The 27,710-nt window shown below is 36.5% G+C and overlaps 3 protein-coding genes across 3 annotated transcripts; 2 read left to right on the top strand and 1 right to left on the bottom strand.

Moving 5' to 3' along the window:
• Positions 1-439: 439 nt before the first annotated feature.
• LOC115970481 (receptor protein kinase-like protein ZAR1) lies at positions 440-1,934 on the top strand. The gene is made up of 5 exons (XM_031090111.1): positions 440-1,022; positions 1,153-1,364; positions 1,418-1,482; positions 1,625-1,760; positions 1,920-1,934. The coding sequence occupies exons 1-5, from the start codon at positions 440-442 to the stop codon at positions 1,932-1,934; spliced, it is 1,011 nt and encodes a 336-aa protein (XP_030945971.1).
• A 5,788-nt stretch (positions 1,935-7,722) lies between these two features.
• LOC115971169 (putative GTP diphosphokinase RSH1, chloroplastic) lies at positions 7,723-16,545 on the top strand. Its single transcript, XM_031090904.1, has 24 exons — positions 7,723-8,086; positions 8,418-8,608; positions 9,458-9,637; positions 9,747-9,812; positions 9,910-10,002; positions 10,095-10,226; positions 10,343-10,444; positions 10,529-10,606; positions 10,688-10,759; positions 11,544-11,651; positions 11,824-11,921; positions 12,375-12,435; positions 12,543-12,605; positions 12,700-12,756; positions 12,851-12,952; positions 13,175-13,333; positions 13,462-13,593; positions 13,752-13,838; positions 13,973-14,044; positions 14,793-14,879; positions 14,970-15,402; positions 15,723-15,784; positions 15,891-15,959; positions 16,064-16,545. Exons 1-24 carry the CDS (start codon positions 8,062-8,064, stop codon positions 16,166-16,168), a joined length of 2,634 nt encoding a protein of 877 aa, XP_030946764.1. The 5' UTR covers positions 7,723-8,061; the 3' UTR covers positions 16,169-16,545.
• Positions 16,546-16,706: 161 nt separating this feature from the next.
• Positions 16,707-18,285, bottom strand: LOC115972440. Its single transcript, XM_031092729.1, has 3 exons — positions 17,858-18,285; positions 17,683-17,761; positions 16,707-17,492 (listed from the first exon to the last, which is right to left on the bottom strand). Exons 1-3 carry the CDS (start codon positions 18,148-18,150, stop codon positions 16,923-16,925), a joined length of 942 nt encoding a protein of 313 aa, XP_030948589.1. The 5' UTR covers positions 18,151-18,285; the 3' UTR covers positions 16,707-16,922.
• Positions 18,286-27,710: the final 9,425 nt, after the last annotated feature.

The raw sequence follows: 27,710 nt of genomic DNA, 5'->3' as shown, positions 1-27,710 counted from the left end.
GATTCTAGTGGATAAAGTTCTCTTTTTCTCTTCTTTCTCTTGTGGATGCTATGACTTACCCAGAAAAAAAGAAGAAGAAGAAAAAAGAATTAAGTAAAATAGCTGGCAAAATGAGATCATTTTCAAATTTCATAAGAGTAATCAAAAAAGCTACGAGGACACTTAACATGAGTTTAGAAATGAATGGTCTAAACAATTAGGGCCCGTTTGGTAGACAAACTCAAACTTACATTTTCAGTTTTTAAACAACTTTATATACATTTTCACACACTTTTTTATCCACACATATTTCAAAAAACTACAAACAATATTACTCAAATTCCTCTACCAAACAGACCCTAAAATTGCTTACTCTCAATAATTTTATTTTTTATAGAGGCTATAGTTTATATTGAAGAAACTTTCTAGTTGTTGCAGGCCAAATGATTTGCTAAAAAACATGTCATTTCAAGAGAGCAAAACAGGTTGCAAGGTTAATTTGGTGACTCGTGATCAGGAAGTCACTTTCAGACGTTCCTGGTTTATAAATAATCAATCGGAGATTTCAATTATCATGGAAGTAAAGCCAAATCCAAAAATTCCGACGCTCATTCCCGAATCAATATCCTTAGCGGATGTGCCTATATATAGTTTATTGCCAGATTCTCAACCTTTTCCTGCATCACTTGTTGCAACTACAAGCAAAGAAAGTAAAAATCCTAAAGAAGTGAAGCTAGCCAAGAAGGAGACTTCTCTACATGATAATGCGTCTTCAATAAAATCTTGTCCGGCCAATTATATGCTAACATCACCATTGCAGTTAAGTCAGGAAGAAATTAAAGACATGACATTTGGAAGATGTAACTTTCCATGTGACAGATGTCGTCAGTCCCAAGTTTTGGTAAAGAAATTCACAAGAGTTTCGAGTGGCCTACTCAAAGCAGAAAAAACATCAGCCATTTCTATGTATCACAAGACTGAAAATACTATGATTCTGGTTTTTCCCTGTGTGGAAAGAGGGAACCTGGACGAACTTCTTTGCAGTAAGTTCAAGCTCTCTCTGTGTTAGATGACGATATATCTACTCTTGGTGGATCTTTTTTGGCTTCTCTCCATTTTTCATTTCTATATTGATTTATATGGACCATACTGGCTGCTGTTTGTGTATTACAGGAACAGGCTCTAGGGGGAAACAGTTGGAACTAACATTTCAAGATAAACTAAAGATTGCCATAGGAATTGCTGAAGGTGTTAGATATATGCATGAAGAATGTCCAAGAGGCCCTGTGGTTCATGGTGAATTAGTGCCAAGCAACATTTTTCTGAGATACGACTTACGTCCATTGGTGAAAATCTCAAAACCAAAAGTCAATTGGGGATTTCAGGTTTATAAGCTAATTATGTGTCTCTCTTTCTTATTTGCTATTAAATTTACTAGATCTCCGGTTTTGGACAAGCTAAATGGCTTCATCTAAGAAAACCATTGCACATAACCCACAACAGGTTTGCATCTAACCTACAAACTAAGTTTTTGAAGTTTCAGTTAATAATGCATGGAAGAGGTCTACATCTTGAACATTGCAGGTCTTTGTTATAAGTACCAAATAGATTATTTTTGTTAACTAGTTATTTTTGGTGACAAAAGTTGCCGGCTTCAGGATTACTTAGACCAGGAAACTATGAAACTAGTAAAATCCGGCGTCTTATCTTTTGGAGTTTTGCTGTTAAGGCTATTTTTCCGAAGATCTGCACCACATGATGATAGAACTTTGATTGAGTGGGTTAGTATACTATTAGTCTATTACTATCATGATATGCCTGATGAGTTTTTTATTTTTTATTTCTCTTGATCATCAATGTGACATGGTCTCTCTATTCATAAACTTCAAGTAGCCCATTCTTGTTTCACATGCCTATTTGTCTGCATGTATTTGTGGCAGGCTCAGCCATTGTAGCTGGAAAGAGCATTGCCTGAGTTACTGGATGAGGGCTCAGAGGATGTTGACGTACACGGAATTTATAGGGTAATGTATTCTGCATATATATGCACAAGGACTTGTCCAGATTCAAGACCATGTATGAGTGAGGTAGTTAACTTGCCTAGCCAATATGAACCTTCCTGCTTTGGGGCTATATAGCAAAAAAGAAGCTGAAATGCTTGCACCCCTAGCTCAACTCTCTTAACAATCATGACGTCAACCTTAATGAGGATGCCATCATGCTATGATGGAAGATAAAAGTATCAAGAAGATTTGAGGAATAAATTATTGAAAAGAGTAAAAGTAGAAAGCATCTCTGAGATCATGTAATATTTAATATTGCTAGGCAGAAGAAACACATAGAGAACAACAAAAATGCATCATGTACTTGCTTTGCTTTAGCCAAAGAAGCAAATAATGCTAATTTGTGATACGTTTTCATTATTCAAAACGTTGAGACTATCTTTTGTGATTTTGTCGAAATTATCTTTCTCATAGCCAATTGCAATGGATTCCCAAAGCATGTCAACTTCAGTAATCTATCTCTCTGTCGAGTACGAGGGGAGAAATGGGATTGGGGGTAGAGCAAGGACTATCCATTGGCCATTGCCTCACTCACGTTAATATCTAGTCACTGATGCTGATAGGCCTTTTAGGTTTTTCCACCTTAAGCCATGAATGATCATTTTCTTGGATGCTTCTATTTTCCTCAACTGTTTGTTAAGCACCTTAGGTACAAATCATGAGCGCAATGCATCTAAATCCCCATAATTTACACTTGAATATATATATATATATATATATATATATAAAAGAATTATTTTACTATGAGTGCTTGTAATTCTGCATAAATGAAATGATCAATTTCTTCAAAGCTTCTATTTATCTCAATAAATTGTAAAGCACCTTGGGTACAAGTCATGTGTACCGGGCTGTAGTCTACAAGGCATCTATCTCCCCTATATATCCCCATAATTGTCACTTGTAAATATGCAAGAGAAAGAGAGAAATTTAACAGAGTCCTAATTATGAATACATCATTTGGAGGGTATTGGGTGATTTCGTAATCTATGTAATATCTAAAAGCTGAAATGTAATATTTATTGTTGTTAAGCTCCAGTTGAATCACATAACATTTCTGATCAGTCCACTTCAGTCCATTTCTGTTTGTTCGGTCTATTTTAGTCCATTCGGTTCCATCAGACAATTTCGGTCTACATCGGTCTATTTTGGTCTAATTCAGTCTATTATGTCTTTCGGTCTACTTCGGTCTATTTGGTCCATTTCAGTTTACTTTGGTCCATTCGGTCCATGGTCCGCTTTGGTCCATTTTGGTCCAATTCAGTCCATTTCTGTCTATTCAGTCGACTTCGGTTTGTTCGGGGCGGAGCCAGGATTTGAGTTGAAAGGGGGCAAAATTTGTATATGATATAAGTGTAAGGCATGCTAGCTAGTGGAGGACTTGTAGTTGCTTATTGGTTCATTTAGAAGGTAGAGTTATGCTCTATTTCAAGATCAAAGAAATAGAGTGGAGTTTTAGTTGGCTAAATTATCATTAAATGTGACTAAGTAGAGCTTTTGGTTAGATGATATTCCTCCCAGCTTAAGAAAGATAGTCCAAGTTGATATATTACTTTGATCTAGACTGCTATTTCTATCAAAAGAAAAAAGTACGCAGGGGTTTTTAATAAGCATTAACTAAGAACTAAGGGTTTTTTCTAGGCGGGCCGAGGGGGCAACTACCCCCTTTGGCTTTGCCCTTGCTTCGGTCCATTCCATTCCACTTCGATTAGTTCAATCCATTCAATTCTTTTGATTCATTTTGGTCCACATCGGTCTATTTTTATCCAATTCAGTCCACTTTGGTGATGCTTTGGGAAGAGAGGTTTGTGTAGAAAGAAGAATTGCTTCATTGACAATTATGTCACATTTTCAGCATAATGTTTGTAAGTTTTTGATAAAATTACATTTTTATCATATTATTAAAGTCTTGTATTTTTTATTTTTTTCTAATATAAGTGATGGATTTACTTATATATGCTTCATGTTTAAGTTATTCAAACATATAGAGGATGTACTGTTTATAAGGAGTATTAGAAGCAAATTCTAACCACACATTACATTATTTACAAAATATCTCGCTTTACATAATAATCGAATGTAAAATACATTATGTTTCCTTTAAAAAAAACTTACAAAATTTAAGACACTTTCAAATAACAAATATAAATAGTTTAATTTATAGAATCTAATGTATTGTATCAACTATACTTTGTTAAAAAAAAAAATCACTTATAAGTCTTATCTATTATTTTCATTTTTCATTAAACCAAAAAAAAAAAAAAAATCGTAAAATTTTTCCGAGCATACCACAAGTCTATGACTAGGGAATTGTGAAAATCATTTCTCCAAACATTAAATGCATTGTAAGATTCAAGCTTATCATCCCTTTGAAAGAATTGAAATCCTTTTACCATATAATTTCCCCCACTTTGCACACGTGCCGTGTTTATTATAACATCTTTGATATAAACAATGAATTACTAATAGTTTAGTACCGTAGGTCTAGATTACTCGTTTGTCTGAGTCTTGTAAATTAGTAATATTGATTTTTTTTTTCTTTTCTTATAAAGAGAATAGTTTTAAGTCTTCCTCCCCATTTTTATAACTCTTGAATTATTATTAAAAAAAAAAAAACTTAATTGAAAGTATGTACGGGTGAAACTATATATAATTTTTGGTTTCAGCATTGGAGGGTTTTTTTTTTTTTGGGAGGGGGGGGGGGGGGGGTGGATGGGGGGGATAATCTAAGTTAATCTAAGTTAATCTAAGCATTGGAGATTGTACATACTTTAGATTTGAGAGGAGCATACCAATGTGAGATAAATAAGGGATCACCAACATGCTTTGCTAACAATTTGTCCTTTTAGAAATATAAAAGAATTTGGGGCATTTAAAAAAATCAACGGTGGAAATAGCCATAGATAGCTCATTACCCCCAAAGCCATAACGTGTTTACGCTGTGCATACGTATTCCTTAGGGAAACATTTTCTAGGAAACCGTCTTCGGTTTCTGCATGGATTTCAATCAGACTTTGTTTGACACGTTTACATAAGCACTTAATAAAATTCAATTTCTGCATGGATTTCAATCAGACTTTGTTTGACACGTTTATAAGCACTTAATAAAATTCAATCCTAGTTTATCTCTTTCTTTTCTCGACTTTGCCAAGTCCCTGCGAAGAAGTAGTGGCTGGTCTTTGTTGCCGTTACGACTCATTTGAACCCCCAAGAGCCACACATAGATGATATAGATGACAAAATTTTCCAAATGAATAGTAGCACAAATCCCATTTGACATTGCACATTGAGAAACTGATATATTCCATTTCCCAGCAGACAGAAAAGACCTCAGATGCTTTTTTTGCACAAAGGCATAATATACCTACTGATACTGTAGCAGCCAGAAAATGAAATGAAATGAGGCCAGTGCTGAACCTTGTTCCTTTCCTTTTTGGTGGACTTTTTCCCCAAGTGCAACCAAAGGTTGATTGACTCAATATTGTTCATGTTCGTTAAATTTAATATTGTGTTTGTGCCTACCCCAGCTACAAAAATAAATGTGCAGCATTATCGTTTATTACACTTCTTCCATTATACACTTTTCTATTATTCAACACTTTAATTATAATCTAAACTCTAAAAGTTCCAACCCACAACCAAAAATAAAAATTAGCTGCCGCTGTGCACTTTGTTTGGACATGCATTGCTATTGGAACAATGCTGAAGATGACAAAATTATGTCAATGCTATATATGTATGATTTTTCTGGATCATGGGTTATTTAGCCTTAGTACATTACTGAATAGGCATTAAAAGATATGTACTAATATAAAGAATGCAGCGCATGGCACTCCAAATTAAGCACTCTTTAGTCTTACGTGATCACTGACGTGATATTTTCCCAACAAAAATTAAAGCAATGCTTTTATACTATTTGTTGTTGTTGTTGTTTTTTTTTTAATTTTATTTTTTATGAATGAAAAAAAAAAAAAAATTTCAGTATGGATTCATTGACTCATTCCATGTAACAATAAGGATAATACCACATATACCATCAGGACCTTAATAAGACTATTGTTATGGGCGCAACATATTCATTGAAACATCACTGCGTAAACTTCTACCAAATATAATGTGAAATGATACGAGAATTCTTATTACCTAACCACACCTGGCTGGTGCTTTCATACTGTTTGTGTATAAATAATCTTTTGATCCTTATATAGTCATTGATTAACCATAGATTTTCAAGTGAAAAAGAAAATAATACAGGACCCTACTGAGATTTGGGACACAAGCTCAATGATAATATCTAAATGGGACCCTCGTCTCTCCTACCTAACAACATCATTTTCTCAATCTTGGTAAAGCTCGTAATCCTAACTCCTATTAAGCCCCTTTCAGTGTGCTCAATGTGCCTTGGTTTTTAATTGAATCCACCCAGGCTTCCTTATTAAGCTCCAACGAGTCCACGCTGTCAACTTAATTTTTTGTCTTTTTTTGGAATTTGGTATCTTTTAGCTTCCATAAACTAGATTTGGCTATTGGCTTCCTTGTAACAATCTCAAAAAAAGCATTGTTTAATTAGACAATAAATAAGAATCTACTTATGTCTTCAATCAGAGGGAGAAAGATCTAATTAATTAGTTAATTAAGTTGAATAAAAAAAATACAACAACAACAACAATAACTTCCAATTTTTTTTTTTTTTTTTGATGAACTATAGATCTTCGACAAAGTAAACCCTTTTTTTTTCATTAAAATAAGGAAAACAAAATTTTTCCCATCATTCTTGTAGTTTAATTATTTAAGTATCATCTAGTGTATCTAATAATGAAAGACATCAAAAGTTCAATTTCCCTCACTTCTTACTATCAAATTATCAAAAAAAAAAAATCCTCAATTTATGATGTTGTACAAACACAATATTTGGCAAGAGTCCTTTTAGAAGAGACAAAATAAAAAATCTCAACAATTTTATAATATTTTCAAATTATTTTATCACCTTACATATGGACTATTAAAAAAAAATATTAACTACATATTATGGTGGACCCATTAGCAAGGTGGTAGATTAATTTATGAATGTTATGAAATAGTTGTTAATTTTTGTTGCATTCATAGCTTTATTGATTTGGCAAACATCATTGTAACTTTTTTTTTGAGTTCTTCTATGAACACAACACAATAAAACCCTACAACAAGCTAAGCTGTTAGCCAAACATAAGTCAAAATAAAATAAGATTATACACAAACTCATAGCAATTCAAAATAAGGTGTGTAAGTATTATGAAATTTTGTTATGTTGAATAATTTTCTCTTTTTTTTTTTTTTTTTTTTTTTGGCTCTATATTAAAACATCATTTTACTTACATTGTTTAATACTCTTGATTGAGGTACTTTTTAAGACAAGTGAACTAAAAGCAAAATCCTATTTTATAGGAATATATAAACAAAAATAAGAAAATAGGAAACAGAAAACATATTCATCAACAATAAGAAAAAATGTTTAATTTACAAATTTGCCTACGTGTCATTATTTGTTAATGATGGTGCAAAGTTCCATTTTGGACACTCTCTATAATAACCCAGTCCACACACACACCCAAAAAAAAAAAAAAAATCAACCTCACAAAAATTTCCCAAATTTTTCTACTTTCTCAAATATAAATAGCTCCCAAAGAGAAAATTAACAAAAATAAAAATAAAAACGAAACAGAAAAATCTTTATCAAACTGTATTTGTGTGGCTTTGGCTCAGCTTTCTCTCTCTCTAAATTATCTCTTCGCCCTCTTCTTTGGTTTCAATCCCTCTCATACATACTTGTCCAAAACCCAACGTTTCGGTTGCCACACGAAACGCCCTTTATTTGCTGATTTCTTCTAAGCTCAGCTCTTGAAGCTCTAATAAGCAATGACCTTTTGATGGTTTTGACTTGGTGACAATTTCATTGGAAGAGCCTTTGCCTTTCTGGGGTGTGTTTTGTGGGCTTTGTTTAATGCTGAGCTTGATTCAATGAGATTGCTCTGGCCCTTTATAAATGGCTTCTGCTTCTTCCATGTCAGGTATGTTAAGCCTACTCTGTTTGGTTGCTGAGAAAATGTGGGAAAATTGAATTAAATTTGAAATTTTGTGTATTGGATTTTCATTGTTTGGTACTAAACGATGCAAAAGATGTAAACTTTAGTGAAGTTTGGCCTTTAGTACTGCTATGTTACTTGGTTGAGTTGAATTTTTTGTTTTTAGCTAACCTTAGAGTTTTCTCAGAAACCAAACGGAGCATGAAGAGACAGTCTTTACAATTTTGCCATTTTGGGTTTTTGATTGATTTGTTTTTGTTGGTGAATTTGGGGTTTTGATATTGGAATAAATGTGTACTTGTTGTGAATCTTGCAGTTTCAGTAGAATGCGTAAACTTGTGTAAGTTTTCAAAGTGGGATGGGAGTGGAAGATATGATTGTAGCTTTCTATCGTGTGCGTGGAAAGCGCCGAGGGTCTTGACCGGGTTCCTTGCAAGTACAGCTCATCCACCTCAGTGTTCCTTGTTGTCTCACCGTCGAAATGGAAGAAGAAGCTGGAATAATTCTGTAAAGTTTCTTGATTTGTCTTAGGATATTTAACATTTGAATTTGGTTTCTGCAAGCCAGATATTTAGCATTTTATCTATTATATGTTTATGGTGTTCATAACTTTGGAACCATATGGATTTTGTTGCAAGACGATTATTTCTATACGCAAGTTTGAAATTTTAACTGATGTTAGAATTTAAGTTAAAGTTGAGATGGTGGTTTAATGTGTAGGAAGCATCCAATTATCTTATGCTTGTATTTGGTTAAAGTTTTTGCAGTGTATTAATATAGGATTATAACAAAATTGGAACACGATTAGAAATCTTAATCATCAATGAGAATGAGAAGTGTAATTGATTTTGTATTAGATATCACATGTACTTTCAAGATATGAGCATTGAGCAACTAAGGAAGACAAGGATCGTTATACTTATCCCCCTTTCTTAATATAACTTTTGGACCCCCCTCCCCAAAAAAACACTTGGTGCCTTGTCGAAATGCAAAATTTGTTTACAAATTTTTTTATTAATTTGTAATAAGATTTCTGTTTTGTGGAGCACAAATTGTCACGAGTAAGTTCATGGTTATATCACAACAAATTTGCACTGTTTCACATTGAAAGTGTGACATTTTTTTATAAGAAAGTAGTACAAATTTATTGATAAAGAATAATGCTTTATGTTTACGATGATGAACACAAAGTGTTACAAAAAATACAAAAGTATTAAATGGAAAATACATTGAAAGTGTGACTTGCTCCAGGTTTGATGAAACTTTAGTTTGTAATTTGTATTTACTGGCCATTGGTTGTCCAAACTAGCTTGCATAATTAGTAATCACAAAACCTGTTCAATCTTCCTCTTCCAGAGATGTGAAGTCTGTGATACTAGAGGTTGTTATTCTAGTGAAGCTTCGGAATTTGTTCTTCTTCGAAAACTCATAAAACCAAGCATGCTTCATGCTACTTGTAAAAGGTGGCGCATGTGTTGTTCTTCACCCCACTCTTCAGATGTGTTCAGTGAGTTTTCTCCAGAAAGGTTGTGGGAGGTATAGTCCAACATCTTGCAGTAATGAGAACGATGATATTATTTTATATAAAGATATTGTTTCTCATGTTTTTAGTTATAGACTTAACCTGATCCTGTTATTGCCTCAGGATCTTAAACCTAGTATTTCATACCTTTCACCTAAAGAACTAGAATTGGTCCATAAAGCTCTTAAGGTTAGCTCTCTGCATGCAATACTAGCATTCTCGTTCTTGCAAAGTAATACTTTTGAAGTGGTGTTCATATCTAAATGAAGCCTTCCTGTTGGTGCAGCTGGCTTTTGAGGCTCATGATGGCCAAAAAAGACGCAGTGGAGAGCCCTTCATCATTCATCCCGTTGAAGTTGCTCGTATACTAGGAGAACTTGTGAGTCATACAAAGTTAACAAAAAAGCCCTCTTTTAGAATGATATCTTTGTTGCAATCTGAAATAAAAATTTACTCGAATTGTTCTTTTAGGAATTGGATTGGGAGTCTGTTGCTGCTGGATTATTGCATGACACAGTTGAGGATACAAATGTTGTTACTTTTGAAAGGATAGAGGAGGAGTTTGGTACTACTGTGCGTCGCATTGTAGAAGGAGAGACTAAGGTACTTCATATATTTATGGGTGCTAACTTTGGAAAACTTTGTTCTTCTTTCATTTTGAACAAACTCCAGATAACATTGGTTGAGCATTGGTTTCATACTTTTCTTTTCCTGATTAGGTATCTAAATTGGGAAAACTGAAGTACAAGAATGAAAGTGATTCCGTACAAGATGTAAAAGCTGATGACCTGCATCAGATGTTTCTTGCCATGACAGAGGAGGTGACATATTCTTTATAATGTTTGTCAATGCTCTGTCTTGCCTATAGTTAAATCCATTTGAGACTGAAAGAACTGCCATTACAGGTCCGTGTTATCATTGTCAAACTAGCTGACAGATTACATAACATGCGAACTCTTTCTCACATGCCCCCACGTAAGCAGGTAGTGTGTCGTTGGTGTTATATTAGTTGGCTGTTGACCCTGTTGTTTATATTGTTATTGACATTGTAATTTTGCATGCAGTCCAGCATAGCAGTGGAAACTTTGCAGGTCTTTGCTCCTCTAGCGAAGTTGCTTGGGATGTACCAAATCAAGGTAGATCCTTATGTTTCTTTACACACTTTTATTTCTGTTAATGCTTTGGAGTTCTAGACACTTTTCTGTTCACACTTCACATTCTTCCATTACATTATAATGCTGGCATTAGTTATTGTTTTTTATTGCCAATTTCTCTCATAATTTTCTGTCTGTATATGTTGTCAAAGTTTGAAATGATAAAGTTGTAGAGGTAGCCAGGTAGGTTTGGTTCTTTGAACCAAGTGATATCTTAATTTGCTGAAGGTTGGTTTGAGGTGAGACCAAAAAAATCTGGTTATATGGGTTGAAAGTTCCACAAATCTACTTCACAGTGACTGAGACATAGCATATTTTATGGTCCCTAAGCTAACATACCATTGCTAAGGCATCTTTGAGAAGGACCATTTAATTATCTCATTTTCACCAAGAGCTAATTTGTGCTATCTTGATTTTGAGGTGTGGTATTCAACTGAAGATGCATCATCTTTTGTCTGAAGTTGGAAATACGCCAACCTTTTTTTGTTTTGTTCTGTACACCCCCTCATCTCCCCCCCCCCCCCCCCCAAAACACCCCACCCCCAAAACAAAAAAATCATGACGGATAGATTCTCTGGGGGTGTTTGGGTTGTTTTACCTATGCTTGATTAAGTGTAGTAAACTAGATGATCCCTGCATGCCTTTCTTACGCAAAGTCTCAACCTTTTTTGTGTTAAAGTGAAATTCATGTCCTATTTTTTGTCTCTTTGGCAATTGTTGGCCCAGTTACTGCCTCTTCCAATAACATAATGGTAATGTGTTGCAGTCAGAACTTGAAAATCTATCCTTCATGTACACAAATGCTGAAGATTATGCTAAAGTTAAGAGAAGAGTTGCAGACCTCTATAAAGATCACGAGAAAGAACTTGTGGAGGTAATGCTCCTCTCTTTTTAAACGGAATTTCTTGATTAGAGAACTTAACTGCATCATGTCTTTGATAACATATGATGTTAGAATTTAACTCGTGGATAATCTCAAGTCAGGGGCTTTCAGGTGTTCTTGTCTTGAAGGGATTTACTTATCAAGCCTTCTCTCTTTGAATCAGGCCAACAAAATTTTGATGGAGAAGATTGAGGATGATCAGTTCTTAAACCTTATGACCGTGAAAACTGAAGTTCGCTCTGTGTGTAAGGAGCCATACAGGTCAGACCATGAATCTTACTTCCATTTGTTAGTTTACTTAGTTGCCTTCTTGTTATATTTTTAATCCATTATCCTTGTCATGTCTGATATAATTATATGTGTTAAGTTGGCAAGTTTTATATCTATCATTTGTGATCAATTAGCTGATTAGGTGGTCTATTTCTATGTGGAGAATCTCAACATGCAAATTAATCACATACTTCAACTAATGCCTTATCGGCTGTAATATTAGTTATATGCGTGGATGTATTACACAAGATCCCTGTTGGGTGTTCAAGAGGTTTAAAGGAGATGACCTCTGACTTGTGTAGATGTTTTATCCTTATTTACTATGGGATAAAGCATTTCCTGTTTGGGATGAATTTACTATCTTTTTTGATGGCCTATTTTAAGTTTGTTGTAAAGCGTTCTCTTACAGGCCCTGAAAATGAGATTTTCATTCTTAAATTGCAGTATCTATAGAGCTGTCCTCAAATCTAAAGGCTCTATCAATGAGATTAATCAAATTGCACAGGTTTGTTGTGATATCTTATCTGTACACTGAATTGAAACTGTGAAGAGAAAATTTACATGATGTTTGATGTCTACATATTCACATATTTCTTACTCTGTCATAACCAGCTTCGTATTATCATAAAACCAAAGTCGTGTGTTGGAGTTGGGCCTTTATGCAGTCCACAGCAGGTAAATCCTCAACCATGCCAAAGGATCTAGGTGTCTTTGCTGCACTCAGTACTTGGTTTGCCACTGATTTTTCTGATTGTTGTATTTCCCACAGATTTGCTACCATGTTCTTGGGTTGGTCCATGGAGTCTGGACCCCTATTCCTCGAGCTGTGCGTATACTGCTGCCTTTACTGTGAAGAGTAATTGATAAGAGTTTAAAAATCTATTATATATGACATTATTTTTTCTTTTTTTGGTTAACAGGTCAAAGACTATATAGCAACCCCAAAGCCTAATGGCTATCAAAGTCTCCACACAACAGTGATTCCTTTTCTGTATGAGAGCATGTTTAGGATAGAAGTTCAGGTAGTCTTGGATGATCATTATTGACTAGTTCCCTTTTTCTGCGTAGTTGGAAATAAGGCTTTTAAGAAGTTGTTAATTTCTTTTATTTGAGTCTCTTTTCCGAAACCTTTCTAAGGTTTTATTATTACCCAGAAGTCTCAGTTCTAATTTTTATCTTTATAATTATTTATATAATTTCTTGTGGGATGTTTCCTAATCTTTGGGGTTACCTATTTTTGGCAGATAAGAACTGAAGAGATGAACCTTATAGCTGAAAGAGGCATCGCTGCTCATTATAGTGGGAGAGTATTTGTTAATGGTTTAGTTGGACGTGCGATGCCTAATGGCAGAAGCTCTAGAGGAAAGACTGTCTCTCTTTCCAATGCAAACATTGCTCTCAGGGTAATTTATCAATTTCTTTTAAAATCTGTGATAATTAGCAATCCTTCCTGAAGGGATTTTGGGGAAAACCCTTTCAAGTCCCCGATTTCAATGCTAATTTCAAATATGAAGTCCTCTGTTTCCTCCAGATTGGCTGGCTCAATGCAATCAGAGAATGGCAAGAGGAGTTTGTGGGCAACATGAGCTCTAGGGAATTTGTTGACACTATCACTAGAGATCTGTTAGGTAGCCGTGTCTTTGTGTTTACACCAAGGGGAGAGGTAACACAGTGGATTCTTTAACATACTAGTTTTTTTTCCTGATTATTATTATTATTATTTTGGTTTCATCTTTTGAATATTGATGAGAAAAGACAGAATATATCTTCAAATAGGAGATCATAGTGCTCAAGTTTCTTGACAGTTAACATTATGTGCAGATTAAAAACCTACCTAAGGGGGCAACTGTTATTGACTATGCATATATGATACACACTGATATTGGCAACAAGATGGTGGCTGCAAAGGTATTTTTCTCAATTTTGATCAGTATGATATTCTTCTGTCAATTTGAGTGTTACTCCTGACAAAACAAAGCAATCAGAAAACAAAAACTAAACTTGGCAATCTGAGTTGTGGTGCATGACTTTCTTTTGTACAGGTCAATGGTAATCTTGTTTCTCCTACACATGTGCTTGCAAATGCGGAAGTTGTGGAGATAATCACATATGATGTAAGTATTTATAAATTCTCTTATTGCAATTTCCTTTTCATTGAACATAACTTATGGGATGTGCGTAATTCCTTGAGTATCATTACTTTCAGAAAGAAATTAGAAGGGGGAGAAAGAGAGAGAGAGTTCCTTCAATATGATTTAGCTAACTGTTATTTTAATTATTTACTTTGCAGTTAAGTGTAAAGATGCCAAGATTTTTCACTTAAATTTACAATTAATATCACCATAATCAGAATTTTGTCATCCAAATAGTTTGTGCATTGTCTGGTCAAGCAAAGTTGGCAAGGCATTGCCTTTACTGGAGTCATCAAGAGAACCTATGAGAGTAACTCAAATAGCACCGCACCTTCTCCCTTTGCAAGAGCAAGGTGGAGAGGCTGAGGTTGTGGGTTCAGTGTAATTACCAATAAAATAATGAATCTGTTTTGTGTGTCACTGTTTGTGAATAGATGTTTGAAACTATCAACAAATGTCCATGTACATGCTAGGTAAACCAATGTCAAGTGGTAGCTCAGTAGTTTTCCTTTACTATGAACATATGCTTTCGTCATTATTATATGATTCTTTATTTTGAAATATATTGGTAAGTTTTTCCAGTCTTGTATTGTGTATTATGTAACTTGTCCAGTAGAGAAATCTCAAATGCATAACAAGAAGTAGCACGCTGACCTATTTGGAGCAGTACGTGCAATACTCAGTTACAGAAACTGCTTTTTAAAGGCTCACAATTTTCTTGATTTTCCAGGCACTCTCAAGCAAATCAGCTTTCCAGAGGCATAAGCAATGGTTGCAGCATGCTAAGACACATAGTGCCAGGCACAAAATTATGAAAGTAGGCATTGTTGTGTGGAATATGGATGGCTCTTTGTTCCTATTTATACTAACCTTTCCTTGAATAATTTTAAATTTTTCTTGTGTGTAGTTTTTAAGGGAGCAAGCTGCACTATCTGCTGCTGAGATAACAGCAGATACTGTAATTGATTTCATTGCTGATTCTGAAGAGGAGAGTGAAGCAGAAGAGCTCCCAGATCCTTCCAAGGCAAGCAAACCAATGTGGGAGAAAATCCTTATGAATGTTGTGGGAGTGTCATCCCCAGAGGGAAAAAATGGAAGTATTTGGGTCCCCAAGGTCAATGGAAAACATAGTAAGCATGTGCAGCATGCAAGTTTGAAGGTTAAAGGGGAGTTATTCTCAGAGGTAAATGGTGTTGCCAAGATAATACAAGCAAACATTCCAATGTACAAAGAAGTCTTGCCTGGTTTGGAAAGTTGGCAAGCCAGCAAGATTGCCTCTTGGCACAATCATGAAGGGCACTCAATCCAATGGTTTTGTGTGGTGTGCATAGATCGAAGAGGTAAGTTCTACTTTGTAAATAAAACCATGTTAGCTTTTCATTTTCCCTTTCAGTAGCTTTGAAACATAGGTAGCATATGATGTGAGTAGGCATGCATGTCCCCTTCTCAACTCTTTCCTATTTATACTTGCCATGCCATCAAGTAAATCTGATGGAGATCATGCTATAAAGTGAAATTCTCCTGTTAATTTTTAGTCTGACATTTTGTGGGAGTGCACCAGCCACCCAAATTTCTAGCCGCTATTTTGATCAATAAGTTTAGATTTCCTGTCATGAATATATTGCTTAACCTAGATTGCATGGTTAAACAATTATTTCAGGCATGCTGGCCGAGGTCACAACAGTATTGTCAGTTGCAGGCATTACTATATGTTCTTGTGTGGTGAGTGGTTGAAACTGATTCAATGGATGGTTGAATTCATATCTTGATTTCTATAAGCAATGCTAGTTTATTATGCAACTCTAATCCTTTAACTTTTGTTGACTAGGCTGAGATTGATGGAGGAAGGGGAATGGCTGTCATGTTATATCATGTTGAAGGAAACCTGGAATGTTTGGTAGTGAACCAAACCTGATATTATTACTACATATTTCTGTCTAGTTTCTATTTTGTTGTGTTAAATTTGTGTATTCCTGATGTAAGATGTTGCTTCTCCCTCAGGTAAATGCTTGCTCAAGCATAGATCTAATTCTTGGTGTTTTGGGATGGTCTATGGGTTGCAGCTGGCCAAGCTCAATAGAAACCAGCCAATTTCTCGAGTGCTAAATGATAAGTGATGCAAACAAACCCGGTTCACCCAGCTATACAGGCCTGGGTACGAAGTTTTGTCCTCAGAAAGTTCTGATTCAGGGGTATTACATCCTAGATTTTGGGTATTTAATTCCTTAGTTCTCATCTATTTGTTCGACACTTGTTACCAAATAAACCAGCAGCAGCCAAAGAGCTTAGTCTGTGGATTGAGGGCACTGTATATAGAAACAAGAGTGATAGGTTAAGAAATTATACACTTTGTAAAGATAATTGAGAGGACAGGACAGTAAAACAATTATAGGAAAGATCTGTAGGAATATCTTGCTATATAAATTCTTTCTCCTTGATCTACGACTCTAGTTTCTTCTCCTATGTATATATTCTATTTTTTTTTTTTTTTTTTTTTTTTTTTTTTTGTGTTACTGGAAAAATAAATAGTTTTTCTTTTTCTTTTAATGTATAATTTTTTATGCAAAAGCAGAAAGCAGTAATTGAAACAACTAAAATTCATACATCAACTGGCAGCTTTCTGTTTATCTTCTATGACCTGAGCTAAACCTGTTTCTTCAAATCTTTAACCAATGCCCTGAGACATCCATTGATGATATGGGGTGCTGCTCATCTCATGTGATGTGTTATACTATTATATAGAATTTTCTTTCAAATTCTCTCAGGCTTGATTGTGGTTCATGCCACACTTGACAGACTTTACATACTGCAGTTTTCTTAGTTTAATAATAAAAAACTAAAAACAATATTTAGTGCTTTTCTAAACTCCACGGATAATGGAAGAATCAAGATAAAGTTGATAATAAGAAATGGCTTTATGATGGTTGAGAGAAAGTAACAGCATCAGCAGCACGAGCAATAACATTGAGAAAATCCAAAATCTCATCTTTGATGAGCGTGCTGGCTGCTTGTTCACCATAACTAGTTCTTCGGTGGTTTCATTCTCGTCACTATTATCGTCGAAGATATCACAGTCACAGTCATCGCAGCTACTAGAGGAGCCATACTCTTCTGTTTTGGCTGTGTTATCTTCTTCCTCATTAGTCTCTTTAGGATTTTGAAAAATGATACTCCTATTTGCTTTGTTTAATCCTTCTGATAATTCTTCTTTTATCAACTCTGCTGGCCAAACTTCATCATTTGATTCCATGGAAGAGTCTCCTGTACCTTTGGAGATTTCCTCGCCTTTCTCCATGGCACATTCCTCATTCTCGTCGTCATCTTTCTCTTCAATCAAAATGGGACTCCCCGGTGCCAACAGTGAAGATTCTTGGTGACCACTCAAAGTATTCTCTTTTTTATCACTGATTTCAGTCATAGGTTTCTCCTCCTACCAAAAAAAAAAAAAAAAAAAAAAAAATGCATGACATTAGTATTTTACCATTTGGCAGCACATAATGATTTATACAGCAAGGGCCCCTGACAAAACTAGGGAGTACAATCAATTACATATACAGTGGATTCAAATTCATGTGCTACTATGCAAGCCGTAAGAGAATTATCAAAGAGGGACGAATTACCAGGATCAAACTTTTGGTATCGACCAATAACTCGCTGGGATCATCAATATGGATAACACTTATCTCAGACGTTCCATGACTGGTAAAATTGCAAATTGACCACAGGCTTAAATTAAATAACAACATTGAAAAACACATAAAATATAACGATGCAACAGAATAAACAAGCACTCACCGTGAATCACGAGTGGTTGAAGGTGCATCTATTGAGAAAAAGCGCAAGCCTTCTCTTCTTTCATCTTCTTTTTTGCGTCTGAAGTTTCCATTTGATTTGTTTGACACACCTTTGTGTACTTCTGGCTTCTTCTTGGCATCCCTTCTTCTATTCTTGATTGTAAAAATTGCTATCAAACTTGCAAGAGCCAAGGCACCTCCCAACATGAGCACCCCTCCAATACCATCACTTTTGCCTTGGCTAATCTGGTTCTTCCTCTCATCTTTCTTGCTTGTGCTCTCTTGCCCCTCCATTTTAATTTTCTCTCTTCTACTTTCTGTGTCTGTTTAATTTATTATGTTGGGTTTGGGCAACAAAAAGCAGTGTGTTTTCTTTTTAAGGGAAGAGATGATAAGAGAGGAGTTAGTAGATGTAGGATTGACTTTGTAAGGGAGTGAAGTATCAATAATCAATATAGGAGGTTGAACCGGGCATAACTTAGGACAGATGTGGTAGTTTCTATTACTTGGCATCTTATTGCCTTGCCACAACGTATTCACAAAGAAAGATTCTCTTAGCCTCACCTAGGTGTCAAGTATCTTGGTCGCCTTGGGTTAGGTACTTATGGCTATTTCCTATCATATGTGCTGGTGTTACAACTCATCTATATATTACTAAAAGTTGAAGCGTAGCGTTTAATATTGCTGCTCTCACGTTACACCACATTAGTTGCCACGTCATTTTAAAAAAAAAATATAATTTGTCCTACAATTTTAAAATGGTTTTTACAATTTTCAACCCTATAAATGTAGCCCACTACTTATTTATTTACTTCCACTATCACCCTATAATAAATCCAGCAAACTATTTATTTATTTACTTTCACTATCACCCTATAATAAATCTGTATAATTAATCCACCTCACCTCTTATTTATTTAGTTCCATTATCAAACCCAACCCAAAACCTTTTCAGTTCAGTTTTAGGGTTTTATGTGAGCCTTTTCAGTTAAAAAAAAAAAAAAAAAAACAACAACAACAACAACAACGTTGAAGCCTTTCAAGCTTTAGGTTTTATTTTATTTTATTTTTTTTATTATTTTATTTTTGCAATTTTCCTATAATTTTTTTAACATTTTTTTTTAAAAAAATATTTACACTACTCCAACTTTTCTCTCTCCTTTACCATTTCATCTCTCCACTACTTATTCAATCTTTCTCCCTCCCTTACCTTTTCATCTCCCCACTACCCTCTACATTAATATCATTCTTCCTCTTTCCCTTCACCTTCCTTTATTTTTGCCTCTTCTTATTCACACCCTCTTACTATAAATTTGTCACTATTTCTTCTATTCTTTCTTTCTTTTTCTTTTTTTTTGGTAGAAAAAAACGATGCATTACAACAAGAAACAAAAAACTAAACAGAACCAGCTATAACAGGGCATACCCTGTTAACATACAAGCCATTCTTATCAAAAAGCAGAGACTCCAAAATGTCCACAGGCGGACAATGGAAGTGGACAAAATCTAACTCTTGCTCCAAGCCCATTTTTGCCAATAAGTCGGCGCACTGATTAACTTGTCGATAGCAGTGATTGATCTGCACCTGATGGAGACGGGCTACAAGCTGCCTGCAGTCATCCAGCAAAGGGGAAACAACATTATTTACGTAGCTTGTGTTTTTTAAGACATCCACCACCACCTTAGCATCTACCTCAACAATGACACAAGGAATATTAAGATCACAGCAAAGAATGAGACCATCTCTCAATCCCCATAACTCCGCAACAAGGTTGTTAGTTACCCCAATATGTCTCGCAAAACCTGCTACCCAATCCCCATTTTCATCCCTTATAATACCTCCACATCCAGCCTTACCCGTTCCTCCTGCACAAGACCCATCTGTATTTAATTTTTTCCACCCAGTTAAAGGTTTCTCCCATCTGATACCCATGATCACATTCCGGGCTGGACTCCTTGGAGAGGCAACATAACAAAGAAACTCCATAGCTTGGTTCTCAATCTCCAAAGCCAGCTTCGGGTTCTGATCTTTTCTGTTGAAAACAAAGTTGTTTCTGCTCTTCCACACATTCCAAACAGCAAAAAGAAAGCTAGTACTCCATGGAGGCTTCCCTTGAATATGTCTTTTGTTGTTCTTTCCATTCAGAATCAACCAATCTTGTAAGTTGCTCACCCAAAAACCCTGTTCTGTCTCCTTAACCCCTAGCTGTCTCCAAATATCCTTAACTCTCCTACAGTCCCTTAAAGCATGTAAAATTGATTCCGGCTCCCTTTGGCATATGGGACACAAATCCTCCTCAATTACTCTTCTCCTCACAAGACATTCTTTGACCCCAATACTGCCATGGAAACACATCCACAAAAAGGTTTTTATACGAGACAGCGTCTTTAACTTCCAAATCCACCCAAAACTACTAGTAGTCACCTCAGAATCCTCATCTGTAGCAATTCCATAGGCACTCTTTAAATCAAAGGTACCTCTCGGGTTTCCCAACCAAGAGATCCTATCCCTTCCTCTGCTAGTGATTGATATAGGAGTGGCTTGAATCATTGCTCTAACATCTAAAGGAAGCTCAAAAGGAAGTCGGTTCCAAGCCCACCCCGTGTCTGCTAACACATCCTTAATTTCCAAAAGATTTGCTTCTTGAGTTAAGGGGCCTTGAATCAACTGGCGAAGAGGCCCTTTACTCATCCAGTTGCCCCTCCAAAAACTGATATTGCTATCTCTACTTATCATCATCATGCTACCTTTGTGAAAAGTATCTCTTCCCTTTTTCATTGCTGCCCAAATCTGAGAGCAAGGCAACCTGTCAACATTAGAGGCTCTTGCTCTTCTATTGTTACAATATTTCTGCCATAAAACTTGGGACCATAGCGCTTCCTTTTTTGTATGAAGACGCCAGTTCAGCTTAGCAAGAAGGGCTGTATTTCTGCCTCTTGCAGTCTGCAAACCCAGCCCCCCTCTTCCTTCGGCTTTGTTACTTTATGCCATCCAACCCAATGCATTTTCCTTATAGTTTTCGAAGAGCCCCAAAGGAAGTTCCGGTTAACCCGGTCAATCCCATCCAAGATTCTCCAAGGAATGTAATTACATTGCATAATATAAGATGGAATTTCAGCCGATGAAGCCTGAATAAGAACAGTCCGACCAGCCAAAGAGAGCATGTTAGCCTTCCACCCCGCTAGTTTTTGTTTCACTCTCTCCAAAATGAAATTAAAGTCATGGGAAGATGAGCCCGGATGTTTAATAGGAAACCCCAGATATCTTCCAAGTGAGGGAGTAGAAGCAAAACCAAGGATATCACTTAAAGATTCCCTAGTATCCTTATCCACATTAGGCGAAAAATAAACTCTCGATTTTGTATCACTTATCGTTTGCCCCGATAGGTTACAAAAATCATCAAGGACGTCTCTAATGGTGGAGCAATTAGTGCCATCAGCTTTGGCAAATAAAACCAAATCATCTGCAAAAAACAAGTGAGAGAAGGCCAGACCACTCCGAGAGGCCTTTACGGGCTGCCAAAGGCGAGCATTGCATTTCCCTTCAATGAGTTGGCCCAAATACTCCATACAAAGGATAAAAATATAAGGTGATAGTGGATCACCTTGCCTTATCCCTCTTGAAGGATAAATCGGCTTAAGAGCCTCTCCATTAAACAAAATGAAAATGGAAACTAAAGAGATGCAGCTCATAATGATGTCAATCAAATCAGTCGGCAAGTTAGCTCTAATGAGCGAATCCCTTATGAAATTCCATTCCAATTTATCATAAGCCTTCTCTAGATCAATCTTTATCGCCATATATCCTACCCTCCCTTTTTTCTTACTTAAAGTATGGATAATTTCTTGCACTATGATAGCGTTATCCACTCCTTTTCTACTTGGAATGAACGCTGTTTGGAGGGGAGAGACAAGCTTATCCAAGAGAGGCCTCAATCTAGCAACAATGACCTTGGTAATAATCTTGTACACCGTATTGCAAAGACTAATTGGTCTATAATTGGCTAAAGTTTCAGGCCCTTGAATTTTTGGAATAAGGACAATGTGGGTTTTATTTAGGTAATCAGGGATTTTCTTCTCGGAAAAAGCCCTTTTCACTATGCTCACCACAGAACTACCCACAACCGGCCAGAATCTCTGAAAAAATCCCGCATGAAGCCCATCCGGCCCCGGGGCTTTAAAGGCCTTAAGAGACCAAAGAGCCACCTTTATCTCCTCCAACGATACAGCCCCACCAATGCTCTGGCTCTCCTCTTCATCTAAACTGATTTGCCAAGGCAAAAAGGAAGGGGCTGATCGGGACACACTAGAGAGAGAAGAAGTGTACACCCCGATGAAACCGCTTCTAATGATCCCCTTTATAGTATTTTCCTCATAACACCACTCCCCCACTGCATTCTTAATAGCCAAAATCTGGTTTCTTTTCCTTCGCACCAAAGTTGATACATGATAAAAATTTGTATTTCTATCTCCTTGCACTATGCAATTAACCCGGGATTTCAAAGCCCAAATCTTCCTCTTGATTAAGCACAACATCAAGATCTTTAAGCAACTCCTTTTCAAGATTGATGAGAAAGGAGGAAGGCCTATTAGATAGGGCCCGTTGGACACCATTCAATCTAGCCATGATATTCTTTTTCCTATTGAACACATTCCCGAACTGCATTCTATTCCACCTTGTTGCTTCCTCTGTGAATTTGATAATAGCATCCACCAACATCACAGGATGTCTCCAAGCTTGATTAACAATGTTGGGAAACGATGGGTCAAAGAGCCAGCAAGTTTGGAACTTAAAAGGCCTATTTCTTCCACTACCCCTCCTTGGCTGCATTTCCATCAAGGCAGTGGTCTGAATGGCACATTGTGAGGTGCACCACTCTTGCTTCTGGGTAAAGAAGACACCAGCTGGGATTAACAAAAAACCAGTCTATCCTCTCCTGAATAAGTGCTTGAATATCTCTTTTGTTTGTCCAAGTGAACCTAGGACTAGAGAACCCAATATCTATCATACTACATTTGTCCAAGCACTCTTTAAAGAGCAAGGACCTATTAACACTCACCGCTCTTCCACCAAACTTATCTTCCCCCAAGAGGGGTTCATTAAAGTCCCCAGCTAACACCTAAGGCATGTTATGCAATTCCGACACTTTAATTAAATTATTCCATAAAATAATTCTCTCTGCAGTCCTAGGACTAGCATACACAGCAGAAAACATCCAGCTAGCATTAGAATTACGTACCTTAACTAGAGTATGAATTTCTTGCTCCGTGTTGGATAACGGAGTTACCTCCACTCTCTCCGAGTTCCAGAGCATCCAGAGCCCACCAGCATAGCCAATCGTCTCCGTATGGATACACCCATCAAAAGGCAATTGATCAGTAATCTCCCTAGCCCTTTCCCCTCCAATACGAGTTTCCATTACAACAAAAATCGCTGGATTATGGTTATGGACCAGCTCATGAACATGATTTTGGAAAGAGGGCTTAAGAGCGCCTCTGCAATTCCATACTATAACATTCATGGGGGAATATAAGAAGAAGGGGAAACACTCATCAAAAGGCGGCAGCACCTTCGCCCCCACCTTCAAGCTCCATCCAATCCGTATCAACATATCCCTCGTCTACCCTTATCCCGGCGACATTTTCCACATGGGTTGGCGCATACCCATCTCCATCTCCTTTGAAAGCACTAGCTGATTGAGGAACATAGTTAGGGGTAGCACTTGAAACCGTTTCATACTGAGTTTGGTCCCCATGGGCTAGCTTCATACAAGCGTCGGATTCCCTCCGATTTTGCCCAGAAATTCCTTCGGCATCTCTGCTACAGCTTCCTTTAAATTGGAAGCCCATCTCTGGTAACGGCATGACTGTGTCCTGAAGCATAGCAGCCGCTCCCGGTTGGTGATCTCCAAAAAGTCTGCAACTCATCTCTTTAACTTGATCGGAATGATCAGCTTGCCCATGAAGATTGGAGGACAAAGGCTCAACAACTGTCTCAGACTCTCCCACGGCGCTCAAAGACAAAATCTGCGTAGCCCTTAGTCTAGCCAAAGCCTTTTTGCCCCTTATTGACTCCTTACGGTTTATCTTAGGCTTAGTTACCTCAGCACCAGCCCATTTTCCTACAGATCCTGAAACATGAGCTATTGGGCTGCCTTCTAGCTTGCTTTGGGCCCGATTGTTGTGTTCCTTTCCAATACGCTGAAGAGGCTCATTGATTAATGGCCCATTTACACCTCTAATAGGCGACAACTTCCTTTTTGCTTCTCTAACGGAATCACTGCTTGATCCATCATGCCCACGCTCCACATATGATTTAGACACACTCCCACTTCTCTGACCATTTTCCTGAGCAGAAAACGGCCCACCACTCCTTAGATTTCTTGTCCCATTCTTCTTTTTGGTAACCACTACCCAAGGACTGTAGCCCCTATCCATTGCATCCTCATGTCCACTGCCAGGCGCGCTCGTTGTGGTTCCCTCCCCAACCTTGTCTTTTTCTGTAACACACTCTTCGCATGATCGCTCAGCCCGCTCAGCCAGCTCACCTTCAACAGAGTTTTCCGCTGTTCGCCGTGGCATATCGTGACGGACAATGTACGGACAAATTTCTTGTTTATGTCCCATTCTACCACAGCCGAAACATAGCTTTTGAATGCCCTCGTAACAAACCGGTTGTTCGAACTTACCGATCAAAATGGCTGTTACCAGAGGCTTATTCACGTCTATTTGAACGCAAAGCCTGGCAAACCTCCCTCTCGTTTCAGAAGCGGTGTGCGTATCCATCCTTAGGACATTTCCAATCGACTTACCAATGTGATGTAGAGCTTCTGCGTTATAATACTCTATAGGAAGATTGTTCAATCTTATCCAGACAGCAATGGAGGAAATGCTTGCCGTCTCTGGCCGGAAGTCTGGCTCCCACGGTCTGATTGATAAGAAGTGTTCCCCAATGAACCAGGGTCCCTTCTTCAGAATAGCTTCATAATCCTCTTGCAATGAGAACCGAGTGAGATAGAATCCATACTCCAAATCTACACAATCTAACCTCCCAGCAGGTTTCCATAAAGATAACAATCTATTTTGAATATAGTTAAACCCAAACGAACGGCCATACACTTTAACGATAAGCGCTTTCGTCCACGACTTTCTAATCTACTGCTTGAAGCTCTTTGAGAACTTAACCGCCACCAATCCTTGTCGTAGATCCTCTACCTCATCATCCGACTCCACGTCATCTTCCATGAGTTCTCCAAAACTGAAGGCCTGTGTAAATGCTCCTGGAATCTCTCCAATCAACTTATCCTTGAAGGATGTTGCACGATTCCATGGACTGTAACCATGGCTCGGCGATGACGGAAATGAATCCCGGCCTTCATGATACCCTGCATGATTAACATCTTTTACCTTCTTATTGCTGCGTATTAGTTCCTCTTGTTCTTCCCTAGAGAGAGAAGGAGAGCGCTCTTCCATAACAGTAATTTTTCTTCCAGTATGTTATCTATCTCTTCTATTCTATGCATAGTTTTCACTCACAAAAAAAATGGTTCTCTTCCTCTCTCCCTCTCTCTCTCTCTCTCTCTCTCTCTCTCTCTCTAAATTTTTTGGTGGATTTTTTTTTTCTTGCACCTCTACTTTAGGTTGATAATTTTTTATATTCTTTAAAACTCTATTTTGGGTTAAATTTAGTTTTTTTTTTTTTTTTTTTTTTTTTTTTTAAATTGTTGTTGTTGTTCTTTTATTTTTATTTTTTATTTTCTTTGATTGTTAAATGTTATCCTATTGCGACCTAAAGAATTAAATATAGCATATAAAAATATAATATTATTCTATTACATAGCATGATTTGGATAATTTGGTATTTATTCTGTTACATAGCACGAGTTTTTTATAGTGCTCAATTTAGATGTTAAACTATGAGACTTTACTAATTTTTGTTTATTTTCTAATCTTTTGTGGTGGACAAAGTACTCTTAATAGTTGTATTAGAAGTACTCTATAATGCCATTCATATAAAGAAAAGCAAAGGTTAGCCAAACGAAAATAATCGGATAGGTGACAAATTTTAACTTTTGCAATTTTATTTTAATTATTATTATTATTTTATAACAATGCATGTATAGATATTTAATTCTTAGATTTTGCTAATAATTTTTTATTTGATAATATATTCTGGGTGACTGAAATTATAATTTCTACAAAGAAAATAACCTTAATAGATTATCAAAAACAAAATTTTATCATAATATTGGTTCAATTAATCATTATTAAGTTTTATTAATTTTTTTTTAGTTTACGTTTTTTTTTTTGGTGTTTTAGATTATTCTTATATTACATTTATAAATTTTCCTATAATAAATAAAAATATAATTACGAAATACATTACTCATTATTAAATTAGTTTAAATTGTAATTTTTTTTTTAATAAAACCACTATAAAAATAATTATTATTACTCGTGGGTTCGCGGCTAGTAATTGTAGTGCCAGGCCTATTAGCCACTGTCATTGTAACTCCTATAAGTCCATGGCCCAATTAATAAAACCAACAAGGGCGGCGAGAGAAATTGGGTTTTGATTGCCTATTCAATAAGTGCTGCCGGTCGTTTTACAAGGATGAAAGTAACAAGAGATGGAGGGTGTTTGCTCTTTAAAAAGAAATTTTGTGCCTATAAAACAACTTGAGAATTACTGGATAGGGCTTCCAATAAGGACAAACCATGTAGAAACTTTTAGTCGGAACTGTTTAAAATCCAAATAAAATTACTTTTTCTTAATGAATAAATATAATTTATTGAGAAGGAGAAAGGTTGAGTGGGCCTAGCTAGCATATCTCAATCCTCAAGAACAAAGATCCGAGGAGGAAGAGAGGAGATGAGAAAGGCCCATCCCTTTACAAAAGGCAATCCAGCAGGTTAAGTTATGGACCACAGCTTGTTTCTTGCTCCACTAGAGATAAGAGAATCACAAAGCAGAAAACAATATATAGCCAGTAAATGGAGCATCAATCCACAAGGTCTTCCCCTCTATTAGCATCAGTATAAGCACGAAGTAGAAGAGCTAAACCATGAGAAGAAGTATAGACCATGGAACAAGGTACCTTTAATTCAGGTGTTGTCATGAACCAGTTAACTCAATTGATGAATGACATACAAGATTTGGAAGCAACTATTGCGATAAGGGTATGCATTGAGTACAGAGGAGAAATTAATTGGGGCAAAGGTTTCTTCATTATCAATTCCGTATTCCTAAGTGAACCCATTGCCACCATACGACCTTATAGAGATCAACAGTTCCATCATATTGAATCTTAATCCTAAAGATCCGTTCACAACCTACTAGACTATAGGACAATAATCAAAAGATGGAACAGTATAGTATAGGTAGTAGTACAAATAATACAATAGGTCTACATAATACTTGGGCTGAATATTTTATCTAAAAGAAATCAAATACGTATACATACATCTAGGATCGGTTCACTGGTTGTTTCACGTTGCTAACACCTCTATGTTCTTCCTCGCGGTTGTGCTTGCTACTAGAACAATGTACACAAAATCCACCACCTAAGAACCATGGTAGAGAAAATCCAAGAACATGAGAGAAAGGGCCTCTTTTATTTCTCCCTCGCTTTTTTTTGATACCTTCCTCACATTAGTTACACTTGCAATCCACCCCATGTAATCTATATAATATAATATTAAAAAGCTAAAGCAAAGAATTTATTGTTTCTACACTTTTGTTGAATCACATTAGTATAACATTTTGGTCCACTTCGATCCATTTGGTTTGTTCCAGTCTTTTCAGTTCACTTTGGTTTTCTCAGTCCATTCGGTCCACTTTAGTCTATTTGATC

The sequence above is a fragment of the Quercus lobata genome, chromosome 12 (assembly GCF_001633185.2).
Source record: "Quercus lobata isolate SW786 chromosome 12, ValleyOak3.0 Primary Assembly, whole genome shotgun sequence".
Taxonomy (NCBI): Eukaryota; Viridiplantae; Streptophyta; class Magnoliopsida; order Fagales; family Fagaceae; genus Quercus; species Quercus lobata.
Note: the sequence above shows the minus strand (reverse complement) of the source record. Positions and strands in the feature narration are given on the sequence as shown.

What these genes read in the sequence shown, in the direction of transcription:
- LOC115971169 (XM_031090904.1), top strand. Translation starts at nt 8,062, where the DNA reads ATGGCTTCTGCTTCTTCCATGTCAG. An exon ending in TGGTCCATAAAGCTCTTAAG is followed by an intron (nt 9,813 to 9,909) that starts GTTAGCTCTCTG and finishes CTGTTGGTGCAG; the next exon opens with CTGGCTTTTGAGGCTCATGA. An exon ending in GGACCCCTATTCCTCGAGCT is followed by an intron (nt 12,757 to 12,850) that starts GTGCGTATACTG and finishes TTTGGTTAACAG; the next exon opens with GTCAAAGACTATATAGCAAC.
- LOC115972440 (XM_031092729.1), bottom strand. Translation starts at nt 18,150, where the DNA reads ATGGAGGGGCAAGAGAGCACAAGCAAGAAAGATGAGAGGAAGAACCAG. An exon ending in TCAACCACTCGTGATTCACG is followed by an intron (nt 17,762 to 17,857) that starts GTGAGTGCTTGT and finishes CAATTTTACCAG; the next exon opens with TCATGGAACGTCTGAGATAA. An exon ending in ATACCAAAAGTTTGATCCTG is followed by an intron (nt 17,493 to 17,682) that starts GTAATTCGTCCC and finishes TTTTTTTGGTAG; the next exon opens with GAGGAGAAACCTATGACTGA.
- LOC115970481 (XM_031090111.1), top strand. Translation starts at nt 440, where the DNA reads ATGTCATTTCAAGAGAGCAAAACAGGTTGCAAGGTTAATTTGGTGACT. An exon ending in CCTGGACGAACTTCTTTGCA is followed by an intron (nt 1,023 to 1,152) that starts GTAAGTTCAAGC and finishes TGTGTATTACAG; the next exon opens with GAACAGGCTCTAGGGGGAAA. An exon ending in TTGCACATAACCCACAACAG is followed by an intron (nt 1,483 to 1,624) that starts GTTTGCATCTAA and finishes TGGTGACAAAAG; the next exon opens with TTGCCGGCTTCAGGATTACT.